General features: G+C 57.2%; 1 protein-coding gene across 3 annotated transcripts in view; it reads left to right on the forward strand.

Moving 5' to 3' along the window:
- The window catches only part of SEMA4G (semaphorin 4G), a 29674-nt gene extending 5985 nt beyond the window's left edge, over positions 1-23689 (forward strand). The window contains exons 1-17 of one of the 3 annotated variants that reach the window (XM_063163318.1): positions 11268-11684; positions 15162-15375; positions 16517-16665; positions 17184-17246; positions 17326-17424; positions 18553-18646; positions 18837-18950; positions 19128-19294; positions 19443-19612; positions 19776-19920; positions 19998-20220; positions 20307-20422; positions 20747-20898; positions 21089-21150; positions 21232-22494; positions 22684-22801; positions 22884-23689. In XM_063163318.1, the coding sequence (XP_063019388.1) occupies positions 15252-15375; positions 16517-16665; positions 17184-17246; positions 17326-17424; positions 18553-18646; positions 18837-18950; positions 19128-19294; positions 19443-19612; positions 19776-19920; positions 19998-20220; positions 20307-20422; positions 20747-20898; positions 21089-21150; positions 21232-22088 (2535 nt within the window). In that variant the 5' untranslated portion in view covers positions 11268-11684; positions 15162-15251 and the 3' untranslated portion in view covers positions 22089-22494; positions 22684-22801; positions 22884-23689. Of the gene's footprint in view, positions 1-11267; positions 11685-15161; positions 15376-16516; positions 16666-17183; positions 17247-17325; positions 17425-18552; positions 18647-18836; positions 18951-19127; positions 19295-19442; positions 19613-19775; positions 19921-19997; positions 20221-20306; positions 20423-20746; positions 20899-21088; positions 21151-21231; positions 22495-22683; positions 22802-22883 lie in introns of those variants that run through there. The other 2 variants (XM_063163319.1, XM_063163317.1) reach the window with 2 other exon arrangements.
- Positions 23690-23728: the final 39 nt, after the last annotated feature.

The following is a 23728-nucleotide window of genomic DNA, read 5'->3' on the forward strand; positions in this document are numbered from 1 at the left end:
TCACAGTGTAGCTGAAGGATGGAGGGGCCTGGAGAAAGGCTGTTTTGCTTGTTACTTTCTCATGTCAGAAGGGGAAAGTACCCGTTTTTCCGCTGGTGGTTTTGCCTTTATAACAAGCCTCTCGCTGCAGTGTGGGCTGGCACGGCCCTAGCCTGAGTTTCGCAACTCCTTTGTGGGTTTCATAAACCCCAGCGGCTGGAGCACCGTGATTTTGTAACTCCCAGCTGGCTTTTAAACCAGTCTGGAGAGGAGCTTGAAATGGTTGGATGCCTGCTGCCTCTCGGACTACAGAGGCAGGCAAACCAAATCCCAGATCTGGAGCTTTATCTCAGTTTCTTACCTCGGGCAAGGGAAAGACAGGCTGCAGGTACTGCTGAGCAGAAGCCAGGCCTGCCTTAGGAAGCAGTGTCCTACCAAATGCTGGGGATCCTGGTCAACCCATGGGTTTGATAAGCACCAATGCCCTGTTAGTGTTGCAATCCCAAAAGAGAACCCTTTGTGACTGGCTGCTGCCATGGTCTGCACCCTGCCAGTGTATTTCTAATTTAATCCTGGCTGCTATTTGATCCTGCTAAGTTGTTTGTCTTTACACCTCTCTGATCCATAATGAAATCCTCTGTCTGACCAAACCTGGTTTCCAGTCGTGGGAGAGGGGACACAGATCAGTGGGGAGTGTGGGGGTCTTCTGACAGCCATCCTGGACACCCCTCTGTGTGGGACATCCATAAGATCTTGGTTGTGCAGGATAAGCCTGAGAGGGGGCAAGAGGGCTGGGGGCTGGCACATTTTGGGACTGCAGGCAGGGTGAGGGTCCCTTGGGGCCCAGGGTGAGTGTTGGTGCTGAGCTACAGCCAAGCCAGACAGTGGCTCATCCCCAGCAGCCTTGAGGCACTTGAGGCACAGCAGTGTCATGCATTAAGCACCCTGAATCACATCACTGTGTGCTCTGAGGGGTCTGCACGGCCCTGCAGGAAGGCTGAAGGCTGTGCTGGCTGGGGAAGTGTCTCTGGCAGGGAGCAGCTGGCAGTGCTGCTGCCCTGGGAGCTGAGCTGCAACCTGAGTGCGGGCAGGTCGCATCTCCCTGCTCGGGGCGAGCGCAGCCTGCGTGCTGGGAGAGCTGATCCGCGCTAATCCCATCAATATTTCACGGTGTCCTGGCCCTGTTATAATTCCTCGCATCATTTGGGATGCCGGCTGGGATGGGGGTGTGGTGCCAAGTGAAACATGAGAGCTGCCATGGCTTTGCCCTGGCTCCCTGGGCATCTGGGGGGTGAGAGGGGCTGTCTGTGAGCTTTTCTGCTGGCTGCCACAGGTAGAGTGGTGTGGCAGAAACAGATGAACTCAGAAATGCTGGCTCTTGGCATCTGCCTGGTTCTGCTGTGTGCTGGAGTGGTGGGGCTGTGCTGTGCTGGGCAGCTGGCCCCTGCACGGGTGGGGCTGTGACACGGCAGAGCCTGCTCTACTCGGTCCTCTCTCTGTGGGGCACAGTGTTTAAGTGACAACAGTAAGAAATTAAACAGTAACCAGTCTCTGGGCTGGTGATGAGGGCACAAAACATTTCCTTTTCCTAAAGGCTGTTTGGAGTAACAGGGAGAGAGCACTACAGACAAAATCTGGCATGGTTTTGGGGAGGGTGGTTTCCCAAGGCACCATGTCGTGACTCAAAGGGTCCCCTGCTTTGGGCTGGGATTGGAGTTGTAGGGCTGTAAATCCTATCAGGAGCAGATGATGGAGCTGGGGTTGTTTAACCTGGAGAAAAGGATGTTCTGGAGAGACCGTGTCACTCCCTACAATTGCCTGAAAGGAGGTTGTAGCAAGGTGAGGGTCAGCATTTTCTCCCAAGTAACAATTGATAGGACAAGAGGAAAAGGCCTCAAGCTGCACCAGCGGAGGTTCAAGTTGGACATCATGAAGAATTTATTCTCTCTAAGTGTTGTTAAGTATTGGAATGGACTGCACAGGGATGTGGTGGGGTCAACATCCCAGAAGATGTTCAAGAATTGACTGGACATGGCACTTAGTGCTGTGGTTTTGTTGATCAGGTCTTTTTGGGTCAAAGGTTGGACTCAATGATCTTGGAGCTCGCTTCCAACCTTCATGATTCTGTGATTCTAGAGCTGCCCTGATAGGAAATTCCCCTTCCAGCACCTTCCTGGCTTTGGGCTAGGGTTGAAGCAGAGCCAGACCTTCCTGCTAAGCAGAACCAATCCATGGATATGAGGGATACAAGCATAGGAGAGGGTTGGGTCTGTTTGGGCTCCTGCTGCCTGGAAAAGTGCCTCTCTGACTCTTGGGAAAACCATGCAAAGAAGGGGAAGGTCCTGGCCTTCAACTTCTTGGAGCCCTAAATTCCTTCAGTTAATCTCATGGGGGCAGCAGAGCTAGCAAAGCTCTGAAAATAGATCTGTTTCCAGCTGCCAATGACTCGTGTTAATTAATTAAAACCTTGCAAGCTCGGGCCTTTAAAAGCCCAGTGCTGGTCGCGCCAGGCTCAGCTTGCTCTGCACTCACGCACTAATTATCCTGCTGCAAGGCCAGCAGCTAACGAAGCTCCAATTTGCGCTGGCTTCGGCTTCCAGCCATGTGGGAGGCAGGGAGTGCTGCTGCAGGATGGGATGGGTACAGTGCCCTGGGTAAGGGGGAGCTTTGGGCAGTGCTGTCCCAGCCCTGGCACCCCTTCCCCAGCGCTCATGGACCAGCTCTCCCCATAAGTGGCCCCACAGACTCCAGCTGTGCCTCTGCTGAGGTAGGGAATGGGGTTTGGAGAGGATGTGGAGGACCAGCTGCCTTGCAGCACCTGAGCACCCCATACCTAGGTAAGACAGGCTGGCCAAGAACGTCCCTGCCTGGCTCCCGTCCCTGCCTGGCTCCCGGTGCGTGGGCCTCCCACTTCCGCAGGGTGGGCAGAGGGGCGAGGCAAGGCGAGGCGCGGAGGAGACGCTGGGGTTTTGCCCGAGGACAGGAGGAAATGGTAATTAGCCTCTGGAGCACAGAGGAGGCAAGGGCGGGGAGGCAGGGAGTGCTCTAGGAGGTGGGCAGCGTCTGCTCTGAGAGTGGGGACAAGGAATGGGCCTTGGGATGTCATGCTGGGAGAGCGGGTGGTGGCTGCTTGGGGAGTGTGTGCAAGGGTGACAGAACCACCTGTCATTAAGAACACCAGGATGAGTCCCTCCTCAGCTGAGACCCATTGGTGGGTGAAGGCTGGGGGATTCAAACCTCTGTTACCCTCCCTCCCACCTACAGTGTTTGTAGGAGTCAGGATTCTGGCAGTCAGAGGCCCTGGGAATGGCATGTTAGTCAGGCTCCCCACAGGATCACCCTGGCCCTGCCATCTTCACTGACCCTTGAGGTCCAGAAGGTGGTGGAATCTCAGCTAGGGCTGACCCTCACCCCCAAACAATGCTCAGCAGCTGTAGCACAACCTGCTCAGCCCTATGCCCTTCTATGGGTCTGGCTCCAGGTCTGCAGGGTGTGGGGTTGGGGTTGTCTTTGTCCCCTTTCTGGAGACCTTACCTCTGGGATGGGATGGTGTGGAGCGGAGGGGATGAACTGGCATCCAGAGGCGATGGTGCTGGGACTGGGCACCACATGGCATGGTGACCACAGGCTGGCATCACCCGGCCACCCTGCCAGCTCCAAGAGAGCTGCAGTTCAGCATACACAGGTACAGCATTTCCCCACCTCCTGCTTCAGCTGATTTCCAACTGCCCTAGATCCAACCTGCTGATTACACACAATGTTGGCTCAGGGTTTGGCTTTGGGAGGCCTGCTGCTGCTGCGAGGGTTGAGGAGGGAGGGTTGGCCAGGTGCTGGAAGCTTACGAAAGGAAAGCAAACACAGGCCTGGACTTGGCAGCTCCTCCACATGGGGAGGAGCTGCAGAAGCCACCCAGGATAAAAAGGCTCCACACAGGGCCCCAGAGAAACCATTACCTGCCTGTGTTTCCAAACAACCTTCCGCCATGCGTGAATGGCGAGGCGTGCTGAGAGCAGGGAGAAGATAGGGCACAGTGCCTGACCCAGGCGTGCAGTGCAGGGTGCTGGGGTGACTTTGAGGGGCAAGACACCTTAGTGAGCACCATGGCACTGGCGGGGGGCTGTGCTGTGCTGACATGGGTGCCTCTGGCTGGTGTTTTGGCGTGATGGTACAGGTAGCATGCGTTTGCTGTGCTGGCAGAGTAGGATGGCACTTATCCGTGTTCAGTCACGCTTTTTCACAGTACTAAGTCCACAATATCAGTCCTTTGCCTCTCTGACTTTGCAAAGGGAATTCGCACGGGCTTTTGGGGGCCGCATCACGCAAACCACCTGTGCTGAGTGAGCCCCCGGCCCACCCTACGTGTTGGGGGCTGCACGGTAGCATCCCGTCCCTGCCTGCCGCGACTCTGCCGAGGGACGTGCTGCCACCTGCTTCCACGCAACGCAGGCAGGGCCGGCCCTGCTCCCCTCCCCTCCTCCTCCTCCTCGCGGCCCCACGCTGAGGGCCGAGCCCCCACGCTCGGCGCTGCCGGCAGGGGGCGCTGCGGAGCCCGGTTCGGCTCGCTCCGCACGGCGGGGCCGCGACAGCCGAGCCGGGCTGCGCTGCGAGCCGAGCCGAGCCGAGCCGAGCCCGGCCGAACCCTGCCCTCGCCCGCCGTACCGCGCGCACCGGCTGCGCCACCGCGCCAGGCAAGCACCGAGGGGCCGCGAGCGGCGGCGTTCGGGGCGGGCGCGGGTCCGCGGGCCGGGGGGGTGCCGGGTTTGGGCGCCGCGTCCGCGGGCAGGATCCGGGAGCTGGGTCGGTCGTGCGCGGGGTGCGGGTACTGCGCGCACACGGCTGGGGCCGGGTGATCAGCCCACGGGCAGGATCTGGAGCGCTGGGTGCGGGTGTTGAATCGCTTGGTAAGTCCTGGGGTGCTGGCTCAGGGTCGGGTATGGCTCTGCAGGTAGGGCTTGGGGTGCTGGATCCCAGCTGCTCAGTCCGCAGGCAGGATTAAGGGTGCTGGGTCCGGCTGCTGAGTCCACAGGAAGGGTTGGGTTGTTGGATTTGGAGTGCCGGGTCTTGGTTGGGGTCCACAAGCGAGGTTTGGAATGCTGGTTCTGTCTGCTCGGGTGCTGGATCCGGGTGCTGAGTCCACAGGCAGGTTCTGGGGTGCTGGGTGTGGGTGCTGCTCACAGGAACGGTCCAGAGAAAGAGGAGCAGGGCTCTGACCTGCTGTGGTTGAAATCCAGGGAATAATGCGTTTGGGGAAACAAGAGGGCAGAACCTCGGAAGCGACAGGGAAAGGGATTTAGGGTAGGTCTGATGCAGGTGAGGATTTGGGGGTGAAGAACCGAAGGGGAGGTGGGATATGCTGGATGTGGTGGCAGTGCAGGAACTTTCTCTGGGGACAGGTTTGGGGTGTGGAGTGAGGTGGGTCTGGGGGACCTGGGTAGGAGCGATGGGGGAACATGCTGGGGCTGTGAGGGAACACGATTCTAGGAGTTACGGACAGACAGGGCGCCAGCTCTGGGCAGGGAGGGCTGGATCCTGCCCTGTCCTTCCCCAGCAGGCCTGGGGGGATGAGAACTGCTGGGGGTGTTTGGGAAGGCTGAGCATTACCTGGGGTCAGCTGGTGTTTCAGATGGCTGGGATGAGGTACTAAACCGATGCAGGTGGTGCAGTGCAATCCCTGCCCCCTCTCCTTCCCTTTGGAAATCAGGGGGTGGTCATGGAATGTGGCTTGTCTGAGTCTTGACTCGTCGAGATTCATCTCCTGGGGCTGCATTGCTCTGGGGGCTGCAGATGGCCCCCAGGCAGAGCAGACCAGCCTGTGCTGGGGCTTCTCTGCTTCTTCGTGCCAATCCAAAGGTAGAAAGTACCTGCAGCACAGGAATTTGGGGCTCTCTTTGCTCTCTCTAGTAGTGCCCAGGTGAGCCAGTGACTTGTGTGTGGCCTTTAAACCAAGAGCGTGAAGTGGGAGGGGGAACCATGAAAAGCCTCTTCGGGTGCAAAAAAACCCAGTCTCCTCAGACAAAGAGGCTTCCCAAAATGGATGAGGAGTGCAGTTCTGCTCAGATGCAGGGAAATTATTAATAACAACAGCAGCATTTTTGGTGCTGGCTGGGCTGCCACTGCGGGCTCCGGCTGTTTCGCTGCGGCAGGCGCTGGTTGGGCCCCCCTGAACCCCGAAGCTGGGCAGGGTGACCCTGGCAGCCGCAGATGCTGCGTGTGTGCCCTGCAGGACAGGTCTGTGCTTCATCTCGGTTTGGCCAGGCTTGCTGTGCCCAGAGGGATGAGGGGCAGGGAGCTGCCCCCCAGCAGGAGAGATCCCTATCAGGACTTTGTTTTTGTGTTGCAACCTGAGGGGGAAAAAAAAAGGCAACAAATCCAAACCACCCTTTCAGCTGCTGCAGATGAGGCTTTGTTCTCCCCCCTGCCTTTTCCAACATCTATTTGAACATTTCACCACTTTACCCACCAGGAATGCAGCGGGTTTGCTGGAGCTGGGAGGTTTATTCAGCAAATCTGGCAGGTCATGTGCTGGGATAAAGGTGCAGGTGTGCTTAGCAAGGCTGCTGAGGGGCCTCTGCTGGGCTGTGCAGGGGAGATGTGGTGCCAGCCTCGCCTGGCCGCGTGTGGGGAATTTCCTTGCACTTGCCCGCCGGCTCTGCTTGGCATCCTGATGAGACTTGTTGGGAAGCACCTCATGTGATGGGTGATTTCGTGAGAGGGGGCCCGTCCTGGGGACCTGCTTCCCGTCTGAGAGGAGAGGTGATGCCCCCAGACTTTTATATGTAACTCCCCCGACAGTGGTGCTGGGTGGGTGCCTGTTCCTGTTCAAAGGTGAGAGCTCCTGCCTGGCTGCTGCTTCAGGAGGAAACGCTGCCATCTCCATTCCTCCATTCCTGGCTGGCTCTGCCACCAGCTCCTTGTGATTTACAAGCATGAGGGCTCTGCCACAGCAAGGTCATCACCAAAGCCACCCCCTCCTTCCTCCTGGGGCCTGAGCTCTGCTGCCCAGAGACCGAGGGGGCCCAGGGTTTCAGGCTCCAGGTAACCTGTGTGGGGGCCGGGATGCAGCTTCGTGGTTCAGGGTGTGCTCTGGGTTCTGCTTTTCTTGTTGCTTAAAAGCTGCCTCCAGGTACAATCCCACCTCCGTTACCTGACAGAGGGAGATTGTTTGCCTGTTGCAAAGCCCAGCCCATGTAAATCATGTGGAGATCTGATTTTGGGGCAACAAAGCTGGCGGTATGCAAACAACTGTGGGAAAGGCCAGATGTTACTGCTTTGTGCTGTGCAGTTTTGAATGCAAAGTGAAATATCAAAATTGGGTTTGACCCCGAATTGAAGCTTTGTTGGAGGGAAAGCAAAGGAAACAAGAAGATGTTGAAACTGGAAGCCCCAAAACTGCTCCCGTCATCTGGTTTTGCTGGACTTTGGAAAAGAAAACAGTTTATCTTTGGAATAAATAAAAGGGAGAGGAACAGGCTTGCAGCAGAAAGCCCCATGTTCACTGCAGACAAGCTGGGTTGTGCTCCACTTCTTGCCCCCGCTTCCAAGGGGACCCCAGGTCGTGTGGGATTTCTGAGCCTCTGTTTCCCCTTGGGAAAGCCCCGCACCGTCCCGACGGCGGGAACCCCAGGCATTGCCAAGAAACATCTTTGAAACTCAAACCTGGCTTTGGAAAATAACTGGAAGACAAACCGGCTCTAAACAAACACCCAAGTTAATTCCGTGTCTTGCATTGTATGAGCCCAGTGAAATGAAACAGTGCAGCCACAGGGACGGGCAAATGGATTCAAATGCTTTAAAAAGCCCTGAAATCTGCTGGCTTTGAGATGTCCTTTTACATTTAGGGTTGGGATTTTTTCCTTGTTTTCTTTCTAATTGTTCCTGGGAATTTAATTCTACAATTATTTTGCTGCTTCTGCTGAGGAGACAATGTGCTTCAGCCACAAAGCCTTTGAAGGCTGAATTGCAGATCACATCCAGTGCTGAGCCACTTGGATGCAGACGCCCCCTTGCTGGGAGAATTTGCTGTGATGTGGAGGGCTGTCTGTCTGTTCGTTTGTCCAGGCTGCCGAGGGGCTGCCGGCCAGCGGTGCAGCTTGTCATGCTGCAAATGAAAAAAGCATGGAGCCTGTTGGGGTTTGGAGGTGATGTTGCCTAATGATGGGGGAGGTGGGAGCCCCAGGGCCGTGCATCCCGTATCTCAGGGCTCGGTGGCTCTCTCTCCTCCCCCGTGTCCTGGGCTGGAGGCGTGAGAGTGGAGTCAGAGCGAGCCACAAAGTCTCGGCACCATCCGGTTTCACTTCCCGGCTGTCGCACGACTCCCTGCTGCTCTCTCAGGTGCTCCCAGGCTGTGGGGTCAGCCCAGGGCTGCTGCTGTGGCCTTTCCAAAGGGGACAGATGTGCTGTGAGAGGGAAGAGCCATAGGGACTGTGTCCTCACTGCTGTCCTACAAGAGCTAATGGCCTCCAGTGTGTGAGGAATTGCTCCTGTGGGGGGAGTTTTGCTCCTCTGTCCAGGACTGGCTGTGGCATCCCTTGGTGCTCTCAGTCCAGCCACTGAGCTGCAAGGGTTTGCCCTTCAGCCTCCCCTCCTTGCACCCTTCTGGACCATCTCCTGGCAAGGCCTCTGGACCCAGGCAAGGAACTGTTTCAGCTAACAGACAGTGTTGGTGGGTTTTCCATTTGGGTGGGCAGTGGAGGAGTGATCTCTTCTGCTGTCATGGGCACTGTGCTCTTGCTGTCTGCTTGTGTCGATTCATGAGCAGCTGGAGCAGAGCTGTCCCTGTGCCGTGGCACAGGGCAGAGCAGCTTTCCTTATTTTCTCAGTTGGACTTTTTTGGGTGGGTTTGGGTGAGAATGGCTGGAGAGCTCTCATAGGGACTTGGCACTGAGCTCTGTTGCTGCCTGGCAGCCCCTTTGAATCTCCTGCTTCACATCAGACCCGACCTGATGGAGGAGAGGAACGAGTTCTTGTGAGATTAGTGAAAACAGGGAGCTTGGGAGAAGCTAACACGCCCTGATCCCTGCAGCCCTGCAGGGATGACACCATATATCCCTGCCCCTTGTGGGGTGGGCAACATTCCCCACAGGAATGCAGCAGGGGGATGTCGATAAAGGCGTGGGGCTGGCGGGGGCAAGGGGGGGCAAATGTGTTGGAAACTGGGCTGTTGTTAGTTTTATTGCTGACTACTCAGCTTGTCTTTCCACGGATGTTTGGCTCCCTCCAGCACTGGGGCCCCTTAAACTGTCCCACATCCCCAACTGTCCCGACTCTCTCTCCCATCCATCACTTTGCTACTTCACATGTCTACTCCCTGCCGTGACATTTCTGGGATCAGAGCTGGGTGCTCTCCTCTGCTGGTGGCTGGTGGGGACTGCTGTGGGAATTCGGAGCCTGTTCCCATGGCCTGCAGGAGCCTCCCACCCGCCTCCCTGGCTCCACGATGGCTGTGCTCTGCGTGGGGGCTTTGCATCGGGAGCAGGGCAGGATACTCTGTGAGAGGAGCTAATGTTGCAGCTCTTCCTCCCCTTCTCTGTGCCCAAATCCCAAATTTGGGTAAAGGAGAAGTACATCTGCTTCCTGAATGGCGGAAGCTCGAGTGTGTGTCTGCTGAAGCACCTCAGGGTCACGCATGGTTTTGTTTAAGGAAAGCAAAAATAAACCCAGGGAGGGGCTCCCAGGAGGTCACTGTGCTCCTTCTCTCCCTGACCCAGCACGGGTCCCCTCTTCCTGGAGGGCATTTGGCAAGTTTGCATTTTTTTCTTTTTGTTGTTGACAAAAATCCTGTCTGGTTGAGAAATATCTGTGCAGCAGCGCCAGCCCAGTCCCACGGGTCAAATCCTGCCCCTGCAGATCTGTGCCGGGAACAGCGGCTTGTTTTGGGCTGGCCTTTGGGGGTGCTGCCACGGGGGACCCGTGTCCTTGCAGGACAATCTGGGCACGAGGCCAGGAGCAAACTCCTCGAACAAATGGATGGACACTATGGGCTTGGGGTGGATCTGATGTTTTATCATTTGCTGGTTGGGATCTGCAGCAGAAGCGAAGTGCTGGAAGTTCGTCAAGGGCTGAATTAAAGTTGCCTGGCAACCTCCATCCCGGCTCCTCTTCCCACATCTCGCAGGATTTCCCACCCAAGGCCTGCCGCCTCCAGGGAAGGGGGGCCCGAAATGCAGCGCGCTCACGCCAGGCTGGGGCCAGCCCTGTCTCCCTTGCCATAACTCACTGGCTGTTCCCACGCCCGGAGCTCTCCCCACCTCACCATCCCCTGGGGCAGGTGCCTTTCCCCCAGCCCGCCCCAGGAACGGGCCAGGCTGTTTCAGCTGAACCTGAGAGCATCCTGAGTGGGTCTCCTAGGGGGTGGGACAGTTCAGTGACAGCGGGAATGCGAGTGGCTGCAGGGGGTTGTGCCAGGCTGGGCATCAGTGAGTAGGGTGGAATCGGCTGCAAGGGAGTGCCCAGGCTCCAAAAAAAGCAAAGTGCAATTGGTGTCTTCTGGTGCAGTGCCAGATGGGGATTTTGTTAAGGCTGTTTTGCAGCTCCATAACCCAGAGAAGACCCACTGTAAATCCCTGTCTCTCACTGGGAAACCGGCAGTGCTTGCTTGTAGTCTGTGATGCCAAGGGGATCAGCCCATGAGGCAGGGGGAATGTCCAGCAGCCACTCTGGGAGCCTGCTTGGGCTTTACTAGATCTTGGTGGAACAACTATAAGCTGTCTAGGGAGGAGTGGGATGTGAAAGTGTCTTATCCCACTCCGCAAATCTGTCCTGCCATCCAGAATAGATGCTCAGGGTAAGCTGGAGAAGTGCTGCTCCCATGCACCACTTCCATTCTTTCTCCTGAGTTCCTTTGAAATTAAAAAGCTGGCATAATTTTTTTTTGAGGAAACGTCTATGGGGGGGCCTGTGAGACCCTGTCTGTGGTCTCTCCATGTTTGGCAGCCCCACAGACACCACAGCTTTCCTGGAGTGCAGCTTGCAAACACCTTGTGCTCCCGGGTTTTGCTGCCTTGTGACTTTGAGGACCATGGGGCTCTGGGAAGGAGCTCCTATGCCCACAGAATGTCCTGCTGCAGTTGAGGTGTATGGCAGCTTTGGCTTGTTTTTTTGGTGAGTTTCTTTGGCCAGATTCAGGTTGGTGAGAGTGTGAAATTCACTCATCAAAAGCTTTTTGCTCCTCCGGAGACGCTGGTCATGGGGATTTTAAGGAGGTGCCGGCTGGGCCAGCCCGTTTGGGTGTGCTGTGCCTGGCTGCCGGTGGGAGGCTGAGGCCAGCACAGTCATGCTCACACAGCTGCCGTGGTGACCCAGTAAACCCAGTCAGACCTGACCGGGGCTCGCTCGCTCCCCTGTGCTCTCACCCACGCCTGCACGCCTCTGCTGCCCCGCTGCTTTCCTGCACTCCCCAGGGACCGGCAAACATCTCACCGGTGAGAGGCGGTACCTGGCTCCGTGCTGGGAGCTGTGGCTGAAGCCCGTAGGAGCACTGATAGCCAGTGGTAGGAGGGTGGGTTTTTGCCTCTGTGGATGTTGCACGTTGTGAGCAGAGCGGCTGGTTCCTGGCTTCACCCCTTTTGGGGTGTCCGTCAGTCCTGTGCCTGGGTCCTGCATCCGCCGTCCTGCTTCTTCAGCGTTGCCAGCCAGCGACGGGAGCCTCAGTGGGAGCTGAGGCCGGACCATCAGGTCCTATGTCGGCCCCCAGTGCTGGGAAGTAGGTGAGGTGCCACGGGACTGGGGAGCTCATTCCTGGGGAATGGGGTGGGCTTTTCTGGGACGTTTTTCTCTTAAACTCCTAGGTTTCTTGGAGCTGCTGCTGCTTTCTAGCCTCTCCATCTCCCCTTTTTGTTTCCCTTCCCTAGAGAAAACTGTTCGTTTCCATTCCCAGCTTTTTTCTATTTCTCATTGAAGTGCTGGACTTGTGTAATCCATCTGCCCCCAGTCCTAGTGGTGAGTCCCACAGATCAAGACCTCCTCTACTTCCTGCCTGAGCCCTCAGCTTCACCCTGAGCTTAGAACTTGCATCCTGACAAGGGGGAAGTGATGGGTTTGGGGGTGTTTGGTGTGGCTGCACACCAGGGTATTGACCTGAGGGGAGCAAAGGATTGTTTCAGTTCCTTCCTGCTTTTTCTCCCCCACTCTAGGTATGAAAAATAAGAACTAGAAAATTAAAAAAAAAAAATAGAGAATCTTGGAACAGCCCTTCTCTTTGAGTAAATATTAACTGGCTCTTACAACGTAACTGATTAAATGTTCTTTAGGACAAAGTTACATCTGATCTCAGTCAAAGGAACCTTTGGAAATGGGTGTAGCTGCTTCACGGGAAAAAGCAGAAGAGCCCAGCCCTGACAGCATGGGAAGCTGCTCCCCCTTGCCCAGCCAGGAACCCTGTGCAACCTCCCAGTTTAATATATTTTTGTTTTCCCCCTGTACTGGTTCGGTGTGTATGATGGTTAATGTTAGCTGGGGCTGGCTCGCAGCACCACGCTGGGCCTGTGATAGACACCATCCCTGCCACCCTGGCCGGCCGCACTCCCAGCTCCGCTCCCTGGCACATCGGGAGCCAAGCAGCAGGCAAAGTTCAGGGTTTGTTTGTGCAGGGGAGATAAGCTGAGGACGCCCAGCAGCATGCAGGGCTGTTACTCATTTATGAGAGATCATTGTTTGCCTTGTCGTAAGGAGGTTTTTCCTCTACTCTGCTTCCCCATCCCAGGTGCAGCAGCTCTTGTGGCTTGTGCATGATTCCAGACTTGAGTCCCCATGTGGACTCTTGGGGAAGGGTCCCTGTAACTTCCAGAGTGGTCCTGCTCCCACTGGTGGGATGGAGATGTGTCAGCATGGGGCTGGCCAGGGTGCTTTGGTGCTCCAGGTGTGACCCCACCACTGGCTTTGCCCAAAGCTTGGTGGGTTTGGCTCATGCTAGACATGGTGCCACCAAAGCAAATTGTTTCTTCTTGATGTCCGTCTGCACTCACCTGCCTTGCATTGCTGTGCTGTCATTCATGGGCAGACCCTCTGTCTGTACAGCGCTTGTCCTGGAAACAGGAGTAACCTGGAATGAGCCTGCTCTGGGATCTGCTCCCCAGGGAGCTCAGCCCTGCATGCAGCACCCTGCCTAAACCCAGGGTTGGATGCTCTTGGGTGCTCTGTGCTGGTCTGGGGGGACAATGGGGCAGCAGGGAGAAATATTTCCCATCTGCCTCATTCCCTCTCGGGTTTGGCTGTTTGGTCTCTGCCCTGAGATGCGTGGGATGGTTCTGAGGCAGCCCGCGCTCCAAAGAATGAGTCTGGACTCTTCACTTTTTGGTCTTCAGGTTGTTTATTATTTCTTATCTACAAAATTTTTCTCTCTGCCCAGCTGAGATCTGTTCAGCAAGGCAGCTACAGGCACTCTGACTGCCCCCGAGGCGGTGTCATCTTTTATACTACAAACTACGTATATCATATTTACTTTTAATTCCCAATACCTATCACCTATGTTACACAGTGCACTTCTACTCTAAACCAATCCCCAAGTGCCAACATCACAGCAGAAAATGGAGAACAAGAAGAAGAAAGAAGGAGGACTGGACACGCCCTGATTCCTCCATCTTGTCCCCATAACCCCTATACCAAAAATTCTAAAATCTATATTTTCACCCTGTGAACATATCATTCTTGCACCATTCAAACTTGTTTGGCTCTCATGTCCTCATACACAGGTGGCACTTCGTTAGAAGGACCAAAATCAAGCCACCAGGTGTTCTGGGCAACATGCCAGGGTCTCCGAGCCCCCCGAGAGGGTTCTCGGCAGCTCTGAACATCCGGAGGGATGTGCTGAGTTCCCACACTTCCCAGAATGCTCTCGGGCAGCCGCCAGTGCAGGTGTGAGGTTTGTGTCTGAAAGCCCTTGAAGGAACCAGAACTTTGATGCAAGCTCCAGAACTAGGGCTGAATCCACATCCGGCCCCTCACTTCTCCTTCTCAGTCCCAAAGCCCTCTTCACCTTGGTTTTACCTCCCTTCTTCTTGGGACTCAGCAAAGTATTTGCTTCAGGGAAATTGTTTGCAGTGAGCGTGTTTGAGCAGCTTCTCTACAGGGTCAGGTATTTTGGTTTTTCGTATATATATATCTATATGTGGGTGTATATATATATTTATAAACCTCTAAGCAAATACTTAGGTGCTGGTTGCTTACTGGGAGCTCTCCAGCTCAGAGATACCCAGTCATCTTTTTCCTCCTTAGTGCCTGCAAGATGAGCTAGTGGCTTTGCTCAGTGCAGCTGGGAGAGGTGGGGGATATTTGTGGGGTTCGAATGCATGAAAGTGAGAGCTGAAGTAGATGTGGAGCTTCAAGGCAGCTTGGGATGAAAGAGAACCTGAAATCTTGTGGAAAAACACAGTAGGGAAAAATTGTTTCATCTTGAAAAGATTTGCCGAAGATTCCAAGCAGTTCCTGTATGGATTTTCCTTCACCTTACATCCCTGTGTGCCTGAAGCATCCTTTCCAATGCCTCGGTCCTCTGGAGTGTCATCACTTCAGAGGGGCCAAAGCTGGGACCAAGGACCATGTCCTTGAACAGCAGGACATGGTCAGCTGGGCTTTTGGGAAGGAGAGGAGACCTTGGGCTCCCCAGGACCCTCACTGTTGCCATTCCTGCTGCAGCCACTCTGGGGCTGCAGTGGGACTTGGGGTACCCCTGTGTGCCAAGAGACCCACAGAGCGGCTATCTTTCTCTGCTTTTGAGGGAAAAATGTTTCTGCTTTTTGGTGTGATATGCAATGGGGGACCAGGTGCCTCTGCTGAAACATATCCTTCAGTCAGGAGGATCTGCAGGAGCAAAAGGCTGGGGGTGAATGAGGGATGAACCCAGAGAAGACCTGGGGGAAAATGTACCTCCGGGCAGCTGACCCAAGTGCTCAGCAAGCAGCTCCCTGCTGTGACAGAAAGGTTGCTGACCCAGGGGGATGCTGCAGAAGGTCACTGTGCTCAAACTCCCCTCCGTGCTCCATGACGGCTGCAGGCTCCGTGCCTTGTGCTATGCCTTGTTTTCCCCTTGAGCAAATGAGGGTTTGTTTTTCCCTGAAGCCATTCCTGGTCTGAGGCCGTGCTGGGTCAAGCATCCATGCGTGTGTGCAGCTGGCTCCTTCCCAAGCCTGCCTGCTCGTGAGACGTTGGGACAGCAGGCGTGTCTGAGCCAGTGCTCTGTGTTTCAGGAGGGTTTGGTGGCCAGCCCTGTCCCAGAGAGCTGGAGAGGCCGTGCTGAGGAGTGGCTGTGCCGGCCCGGCGGCTGAGAGAGCGGGAAGATGAGCGCAGGGCCGGCACATCTCCTGACAACTCTCTTCATGGCAGCGGCAGCCATGGGCTACCCGTCACGGCGCTCTGCCTCCGACCTGGATGCCACCCCCAGGACAACAGTCACCTTTGATGGTAAGGGGGTGTGGGTCCTGGTGGTGGCAGTGAGGTTTGGGATTTTGCTGGCACTGGCCTTGGTGCATTGTGACTGCATCTAAGCTTTGCCACCCACCTGGAGCAGGGGGCTCAGCATGGGAGGAGAGTGGCTACATGGAGGCTTCTAATCCCCTGGGCTCCAGAAATCAGGGCCCACATGGCTGTCTGGTACTGAGTGCCCCAAAGAAATGAGCATGGCAAAATCATCTCTCCTAAAGCCGGAGGGGGACGAGGATGTACAGGGAGTCAGCCCTGACCAACCCCTGGCCCTGCCCAGCGGCCCTTGGAGGGTGTTCTGAGCTGGGCATCACACCTGAGCTGGCATCTTATGGCCCAGATTGGTAGCACGAAACTTTCTTCCATTATTTTCTCTAATTGCCCCTGAGCTCTTTACCTCCAGCCTCTGTGGTGTCAGTGAGCCCAGCAATGTCATTGTCCCTTGGGGGACATCATTGACCTCATTAGTGAGGCTCAACTCAGCAATCGATGGTGGGAGAGTTTCATTAGTAGGTGGGGTGCCCTTTTCTGGGAAAGATGGGGAGTCATTCCTTTTCCAGCTGTCTACAGGATCCCAAGCCTCATAGACTTTTCACTTCCTGCTGGTCCCTCTGGCCAGGGCTGAGTCCTACCTCACACTTCTCAGCACCTCAAATTGGATGGTTTCATTGGCTTGGTGAACAGGAGCACTCAGCCTCACATCAGAATCATTCCCCTTGTGTGACAGTTTTGGTTCAGGTTTTTTTATCCTTCCCTGGGCTGGCTGGGCTCAGTTCACAGACAGAGTCACTGCCAGCATGTTTCTGCTTTCTTCAGCAGTTTCCCAAACAACATGGCAGGTTCATGCCCAGCACAGACATTGCAGCTCCCACCCCTGAGCTGTGCTTTAATTAGCGGAGAGAAATTTCCTCTGTGAGCCTGAGCCCAATTAGTGCCTTTTACCTTTTACCAAACCTTCTCCCTTCCTTTCCTCCTGCTGTAACTGCTGTCACCCAGCACTGCCTGCCTGATAACCTCAGCAAGTGCCATCTCACCCACTTCCAGCTCCATTCTCTTGTCTTTTCCCAGTGGCTCGCGCTGTGCCTGCCCCGGTGTCCCCCTCAGCCCCCTGTTCCCTTTGCAGAGCTGTCGGGAGTCCGGCGCTTCACGGCGCACACCCTCAACTACAGCACGCTGCTGCTGGAGGACGAGCGGGGCATCCTCTACGTGGGCGCCAGGGGAGCCATCTTCGCCCTCAACTCCAGCGACGTGGCCGACGGCTCCCACCACACGGTGAGCCTGTCCTCTGCCACGCTGCCCAATCCCCGTCCACATCGTGGCCACTCTATCCCTGCTCAACCTCCCCCTCACCATCTCAGGTCCTGCCTGGAGGTGATGTCCCCAAATCAGTCCCCAGGTCCCCTGTGGACACCTGGTCCTTCTCCCCAGCATGGGGACAGCAGTGGGAGATATACCCAAGCTCAGAGCTGCTGTTTCAGGGTCACCCCAGCAGAATGAAGGGCAGGGAGGGAGCCACACTCTCCCCCAGGGAAGGATATCCCCAAATCCTCCAGGCTCCGGCAGTGCTCTGGGATGTCTGTCCACTAATTGGGGTGTGGGACCACTCTTGCCCCAGGCTGGTGGGATGTGTGCAGGGTGCCATCTTGTGTTCTGAGCAACCGTCCCTCCCAAACAAATAAATAAGGACTTTATCATCTCTGATGGCTCTGATGAAAGCTGGAGGTTGCAGCGACAGGGCAACCATGCAGTGATGGGGGGTCATGCAGTAGCAGTCTCTCTTCCCCTTGCAGATCCACTGGGAAGCCTCCCCAGAGAAGAGGATGGACTGCCTACAGAAGGGCAAAAACAACAAGGTAGAGCCGCTGGGTGGGTGCCAGGGAGGGGCTGCCCACACTTTTCCTAGCTTGTAACACCTGCCCTCCCCCTCTGCAGACCGAGTGCTTCAACCACGTGCGGTTCCTGCAGCGGCTGAACAGCACCCACCTCTATGCCTGCGGGACCTACGCGTTCCACCCGCTCTGCGCCGCCATCGTGAGTACGGCTCACCCACAGCTGCCCTGTCCCCTGCCACTGTGTCACCCCGGAGAGGTGCAAGCCCTGTCCTCTCCCACCATCTCCACCCAGCCCCACTCCCTTTCTACTGCTGTCCCTGCCTGGCTCACTCCCAGGTGAGTGACTCTCAGGCTGGGGTGAGTAGGTTTGAGGATGTGGCCACCGTGATGTAGATGCCATGAGTCCCCACCCTGGCACTCTGACCCCAAACAAGAGGGCTGGGGATGGGTCAGTGCCATGGGGGACACATGTGAGCTCAGCAGGAGAGGATGCACCAGCCCTGGACCTGGTCTCCACTGCCTGCTGTTGCAGAATGCCCTCCCAGAGGAGGGGCTGCAGAGTGGCTGATGGCAGGTGGTATGCATGCCCAGGGAAAGGTGAGAGGGGCAGAACTGACTCAGCAGCCCCTCCCCAGGAATTTCCTGTGCTAGTCTGAAAGTCCACACATGGCTGTGACTCATGTGTCCAAGAGCAGCCGTGTTTTATTGGCAGTGTAGCTCCTTGAGTCAGTGGAGACTCAGTTGCCATTTGCCCACCTCCCTTCCTGAGCTGGGGGGCAAAGGGGCCCCGTGACCATGCCTGCAGTGTGGCCAGGGAGCCCTGGAGAGCCTGTGCCTGTTCCCATGGCTGTGCTGCTGGTCCGGTTTGGCCCTCGCACACACTGGAAATTGGGTGGAGGAGCTGCCAAGCTGGAAGGGCCCTGTCATTATTTAACATGCTTTGAACTGTAAACCCCAAAGAAAGTAACTCCTGCTATGACATGGACAACACCTGGGGGGACTCCAGGCTGGCTGAGCAACATCTGCCAACCAGGCACTGTCTGGGAATATTGGCTGCACTGGCTGGCTCCTGCCCTGTGCCCGTGCAAAGCCCAGCTGGGGCTCCTCCTCCTCCCAGAGCCCTCTACCCACTCTTGACTGGGGGCTGTGGCTGGCTGTGTGGTTTCTGATCAGCTGGAGGGTGCCAGGGGGGTTCTTCTTACTTGGACAAGGGCATGGCTATGGGCATCACTTTGTCCCTGCTAGCAGCCTCAGCAGAGAGCCTGAGGCTGGCAGGTGAGGTGGATCTGTCCCCTCTTGTCTAACCTGATTCCCTGTCCCCGTCAAGGATGCCAACAGGTTCATGTTGCCATCTCACTTTGAAGAAGGCAAGGAGAAGTGTCCATATGACCCTGCCCGTGGCTACACTGGGCTCATTGTGGGTAAGCAGCACCTTTCTGGGGCTGGTGGGGACATGCAGGATGCCACTGACTGTGGCCCCATCCCAACACCTCTCCAGGGGGTGCCAGTGGTCCTCCCCCCACTCCTCTGCCTGGGGCAGTGGGGTGCTGGTGGCCTGTGGGGCTGTCCTCAGGCTGCAGGGCCATGCTGATGGGCACCTGCCCTGCACAGATGGAGGCTTGTACACAGCAACACGCTACGAGTTTCGGAGCCTGCCCGACATTCGGAGGAACCTGCACCAGCGGCCACTGAAAACGGAGGAGTCCCCACTGCACTGGCTGAATGGTGAGATGTCCCTGTCCCTCCCATCTCGTGGGCTGTGGCACTGCCCTGGAGAGTGGAGCAGGTGTGGGGGATGGCTCTGGAGTCCTGTGTGGTTTGCTCTGAGAAGGAACTGAGGCAGGGAGGGATTCCCCATTCTGTGTTGGTCTCCAATCACCACCTCTTGCTCCATGTCCCCAGACGCTGAGTTTGTGACCTCTGTGCTGGTCCGGGAGAGCAGGGACAGCCCTGTGGGTGACGATGATAAAATCTACTACTTCTTCATGGAGAGGGCAGGAGAGGAGACCACATCCTTCTTTGACAAGAGTCAGGTGGCCCGAGTGGCCCGGGTGGCCCGTGTTTGCAAGGTAGGCATGCTCCCAGCCACAGGGAGCCAAGCATTGCTCCTGTTGGTGCAGGGGCAGCACGCCTCCGCCTGTGGGAAGACTGAGGTACAGGCAGAGGGGAATGAGCAACTGTCCAGCCTGTGCAGAAATGCTCTCTGCACCCTCCCAGAGCGATGTGGGGGGGAAGAAGATACTGCAGCGCAAGTGGACGTCCTTCATGAAGGCACGCCTGGTCTGCTACATCCCCTACTACGAGGTGCTGCGCAGTGTCTGCAGTCTGGACGGGGGCGGCTGGGCCAGCACTGTCTTCTATGCTGCCTTCACACTCTCGGCACAGTGGTGAGTGGGGCAGCAGCCAGAAGGATCAGGGCTAAAAGTCTGCAGCACCAGGGGAGCCAGAGATGTGCAAGGGGATGTGCAGGCGGGTGCTGGGCACCTGGGGGTGCACTGGTTGGGAGCACCCATGTATCTGCCCAGGCTTAGGTGAGGTTCTGCTCCTCAGGAGGACCATGGAGGCCTCGGCCGTGTGCCGCTACGACATCTCGGCGGTGCAGCGTGCATTCGAGGGCCCCTACATGGAGTACCAGGACTGGGCTCGCAAATGGTCCCGCTACGATGGCGCAGTGCCCGAGCCCCGGCCCGGCTCCGTGAGTGCCTAGGAGTGCAGACCAGGGGTGGCATGGGGCAGCTGCCTTCCTCTCTGACCCCTGTTTCCCCTGGGCAGTGCATCACGGACCACTCCCGCAGGAAGGGCTACAACTCCTCGCAGGACCTGCCCAACAATGTCCTGGACTTTGTCAAGCTGCACCCACTCATGTTTGAGGAGGTGAAGCCAGCTGGCGGGGAGCCGCTCCTGGTGAAGAAGAACGTGGTGTACAGCCAGCTGGCTGTAGACAGGGTGCAGGCCCTGGATGGCCGCTCCTACGATGTGCTCTTCATGGGGACAGGTGAGTGTGAGATGAGTTCGATGGGCCTCTGCTGGGCAAAGGCCACATCTCACATTCCCTCCTGAATCCCCTGCTCTGCTCTCCAGGCGATGGCTGGATCCACAAGGCTGTGGTGGTGAACTCTGGCATCCACATTGTGGAGGAGGTGCAGGTGTTCAGGGACCTGCAGCCTGTGGAGAGCCTGGTGATCTCCCACATCCAGGTGAGGGGTGGAACAAGTAGGGGGAGATTACACATGGGGCATGCTTGTGCTGTGAAGCTGCCATTGTGCTGTTTGGGGTTTTGGGGGGACATGACTCCTGGGTCACACCAGCTCAGGATATGTGCTGGAGCCCAGGAGGGTAGCTTGGGGAAATGAACCAGCCTGGCCTTCAGCACTGACTGGGAGCTGGGGGCCCTTCTCGTGCACACCCATGAAGGGAGAGCTGTGCTGTGGGGCTGGGGAGGATCTCTGGGCACCATAGGGCACTCCACAGCCCAGCAGCACCATGCCAGATCCATGCTGAGCCAGCCCTTTCCCCCTCAGAGGAGCCTGTACGTGGGGGCAGCCAGCGGGATCGTGCAGGTGCCCCTGGCCTCCTGTGCCAAGTACTCCTCTTGCTATGACTGCATCCTCGCCCGGGACCCCTACTGTGCCTGGGATGGCAGGGCATGCCGCACCATCGCCACCACAGACAGGTAGGGGTGGGCTGCCCATCTGCAGATGGGTCCCCATGAACCTTCCACTTGCCCAATCCCACGCTGTTTCGCGTCACCCCAGAGCCAACCCCAAAGGTCTGGCATCTGACAGTGGGTCTCCTGGTGGCCGTGACCCCCATAAGGGGAGGCTCAGCTGAGGCTGTATGGCTGAGCCCCCCATGCCTTGCAGCACAGGGCTGGTGCAGGACATTCAAAGTGGCAACAAGGGATGCCGGAGCAGCTCTGGACGGGGTGAGTCTCTCCTGCCCTTCGGGACCACGGGGACGCTGGTGTCCAGCATCCCTTAGAATAGCTGGGAGAGGTGCAAGGCAGTGCGTGTCCCCACAGGCTCCGTGCTGTGGAAGAACCGGACGGTGCTGCAGGGGGACGATGTGCTGCTGCCCTGTGACCAGCGCTCCAACCTGGCCCGAGCCGTGTGGATGATGAACGGCAGCGAAGTGCTGGGCACGGGGCAGGACCGGCTGCGCGTGGGGGTGGACGGGCTGCTGGTGACGGACACGCTGCCCCAGCACAGCGGCGAGTACCGCTGCTACGGCGAGGAGCAGGGTCTCCGGACACTGTTGGCTACCTACAGTCTCTCCGTGCTGCCCGAGCTGCCCCGCAGCCCTACGGCTGCCCCATCACCCCATGCCGCCAGCCAGACGACCAACGACATGAAGGTGGCTTACATTTCTGCCATCGTCACCTTGGTGGTGCTCTGCACCGTGCTCAGCATCATCCTCCTGTACATGTCCTGCCTGGAGAAGCGCAAGGGCAAGTATGTGCTAGGGGAGCCGCGGCCAGCCAGTGTGGAGCTGCAGACCGTCTCGGCTAACTGCCTGCGCAAGGGCCACAGGGAGGAGGAGGAGGAAGAGCTCACCTACCCCGACGGCTGCCTGCGGATCATCCCCGGCGAGGCGCCCACGGCTGCCACCTCCCCAGCCAAGGAGCTGCCGGCTGCCACGCCCCCAGTGCCACCCCCGCTGCCAGCTGAGCTCACCAACGGCGTGGGGGCTCTGCCCAACGTCCTGCGCAAGATGAACGGCAACAGCTACATGTTGCTGCAGCAGCAGGAGGAGCCACTGGCCTCCCCGCTCTACAGCGCGTCCTTCACTGAGGAGCTCAGCAAAATCCTGGAGAAGCGAAAACACACGCAACTGGTGGAAAAGCTGGACGAGAGCTCTGTGTAGGGGCTGGGGAGGAGGGTCCTGCCATTGGGGCTCTCCTCCCCTGCAGCCCCTTCTCCCACCCTTTGCCAGCAGTGTTACAAGTCTCAGGCAAAACTACCTCCTTGATGGCAGAGCTGGGCTGGGCCCAGGCTCAGCCATTCCTTTGGCATTCATTCACTTCTGAGACTTGCTGTACAGAAAAAAAGGAACAAGTACCTATTTAAATTTTGAGCTCTATTTATGTATAAAAACTCACTGACAGTGGCCACGAGCTGGAGACAGGAGCTCCAGGAAGGTGGACACCATGGGGAAGGACAGTTTTTGTCTGTTCACCCAGGCGTGAGAGAGACGCTGTTGTGGATGTGTGGACTTGGCCAGCCTTGGCTGGGTGTCCCTTGGCACACAGGAGCTGGATAGCTGCTGAGAGGTGGGTGAGGAGCATGGAGGGGGGCTGAGGGCTGACAGGGCACAGGATCCCTTGCTGACAGAGGGCTGGTGGGTTTTTCCCAGCTGCCAGCCCTCAGGCAGGAGAGGGGCCCTGGACACATCTCACATTGTGAGGGGTGGTCTCAGTGGCTTCCAGCCCCTACCTGCTGTTCTACATCTGCCCCCTCAGGGTTTCCTCTCTGGGAGAGGATGGTTTGGTGAGGCACAAGAGACAGGGCAAGGAGCTGATGTCCTGAATACCGTGGAGCAGCTGGTGAAGGGGCATGTGCCCACTGCAGAGGCCACAGGTGAAATACAGGGCTGGGTGCACTGGGGAGGTGGCACCCCCAGGGCCTCCAACCCTGACAGGGCTCTGCTCCCTTTTCCCAGGGCACTGGATGCAGCAGCAGGCAGCAAGATGCACTAGCAGCAGGACTGGCAGCCACCACCGTGCCCTACAGCATGAGAAGGGACTGGCACATCATCCCCATGCCCCTGATGTCTGCAGTGCCCCTGTGGCTCCAAGCACAACACGTTTCTGCCCTCCTGTGCAGAGCCGTTGGTGAACTGGAGTTCAGGCACAGCCCTGCCACCCATGGCAAAATGCGTGGGCAGGGAAATGTCCTCACATAGTGAGGAAGAATAATCTTGGACAAGGGCCTGCCTCCCTGTGGAGCCTTCTCTTCATGGCACTTTCCAGGAGCAGCCACAGTTCCTAAATCTTCCCAACTGTTTCTGCAACTGCCACCTCCTGGGGACTGAGAGATGGGGGTGACAAAAGCATCTCATGCTCCAGGGACAGTGTGGTGACACTGGAGAAGCTGGGGAGGGACACACCTGTGGGGGTCCATGTCCTCCCCCATGTTCCTTGCTCATAGCTCCATGATCAGGACATGGCCAAGGGCTCAGCCCTGCAGGGGAAACAGGAGATGGGTGACAACCCCCAGGGTCTCTCACAAGCTGCAGCTCAGGCCTCCTATTCCAGGACAGTGAGGCTTAGCAGGAAAAGGCAAGAGTTGCACACTCTGTCACCCTGCCCCAGCCCTTGTTTTTGCTGCAAGAAGGGGGTGTGAGCCACCCCCAAGGACTACCCCAAGGACCACCCGCAACCCTCCAAGGAGGGGCATCACTCTGTGTCTGGCACTCCTCAAGCACAGCTCCACATTCCCCCAGCAATAAAAATGGCTCTGTCTGGACGTGGTGTAGCAGTGTTCTTCTAAAGGCAGGAGAAATGG

The sequence above is a fragment of the Melospiza melodia genome, chromosome 9, assembly GCF_035770615.1.
Source record: "Melospiza melodia melodia isolate bMelMel2 chromosome 9, bMelMel2.pri, whole genome shotgun sequence".
NCBI classification, from domain to species: Eukaryota; Metazoa; Chordata; class Aves; order Passeriformes; family Passerellidae; genus Melospiza; species Melospiza melodia.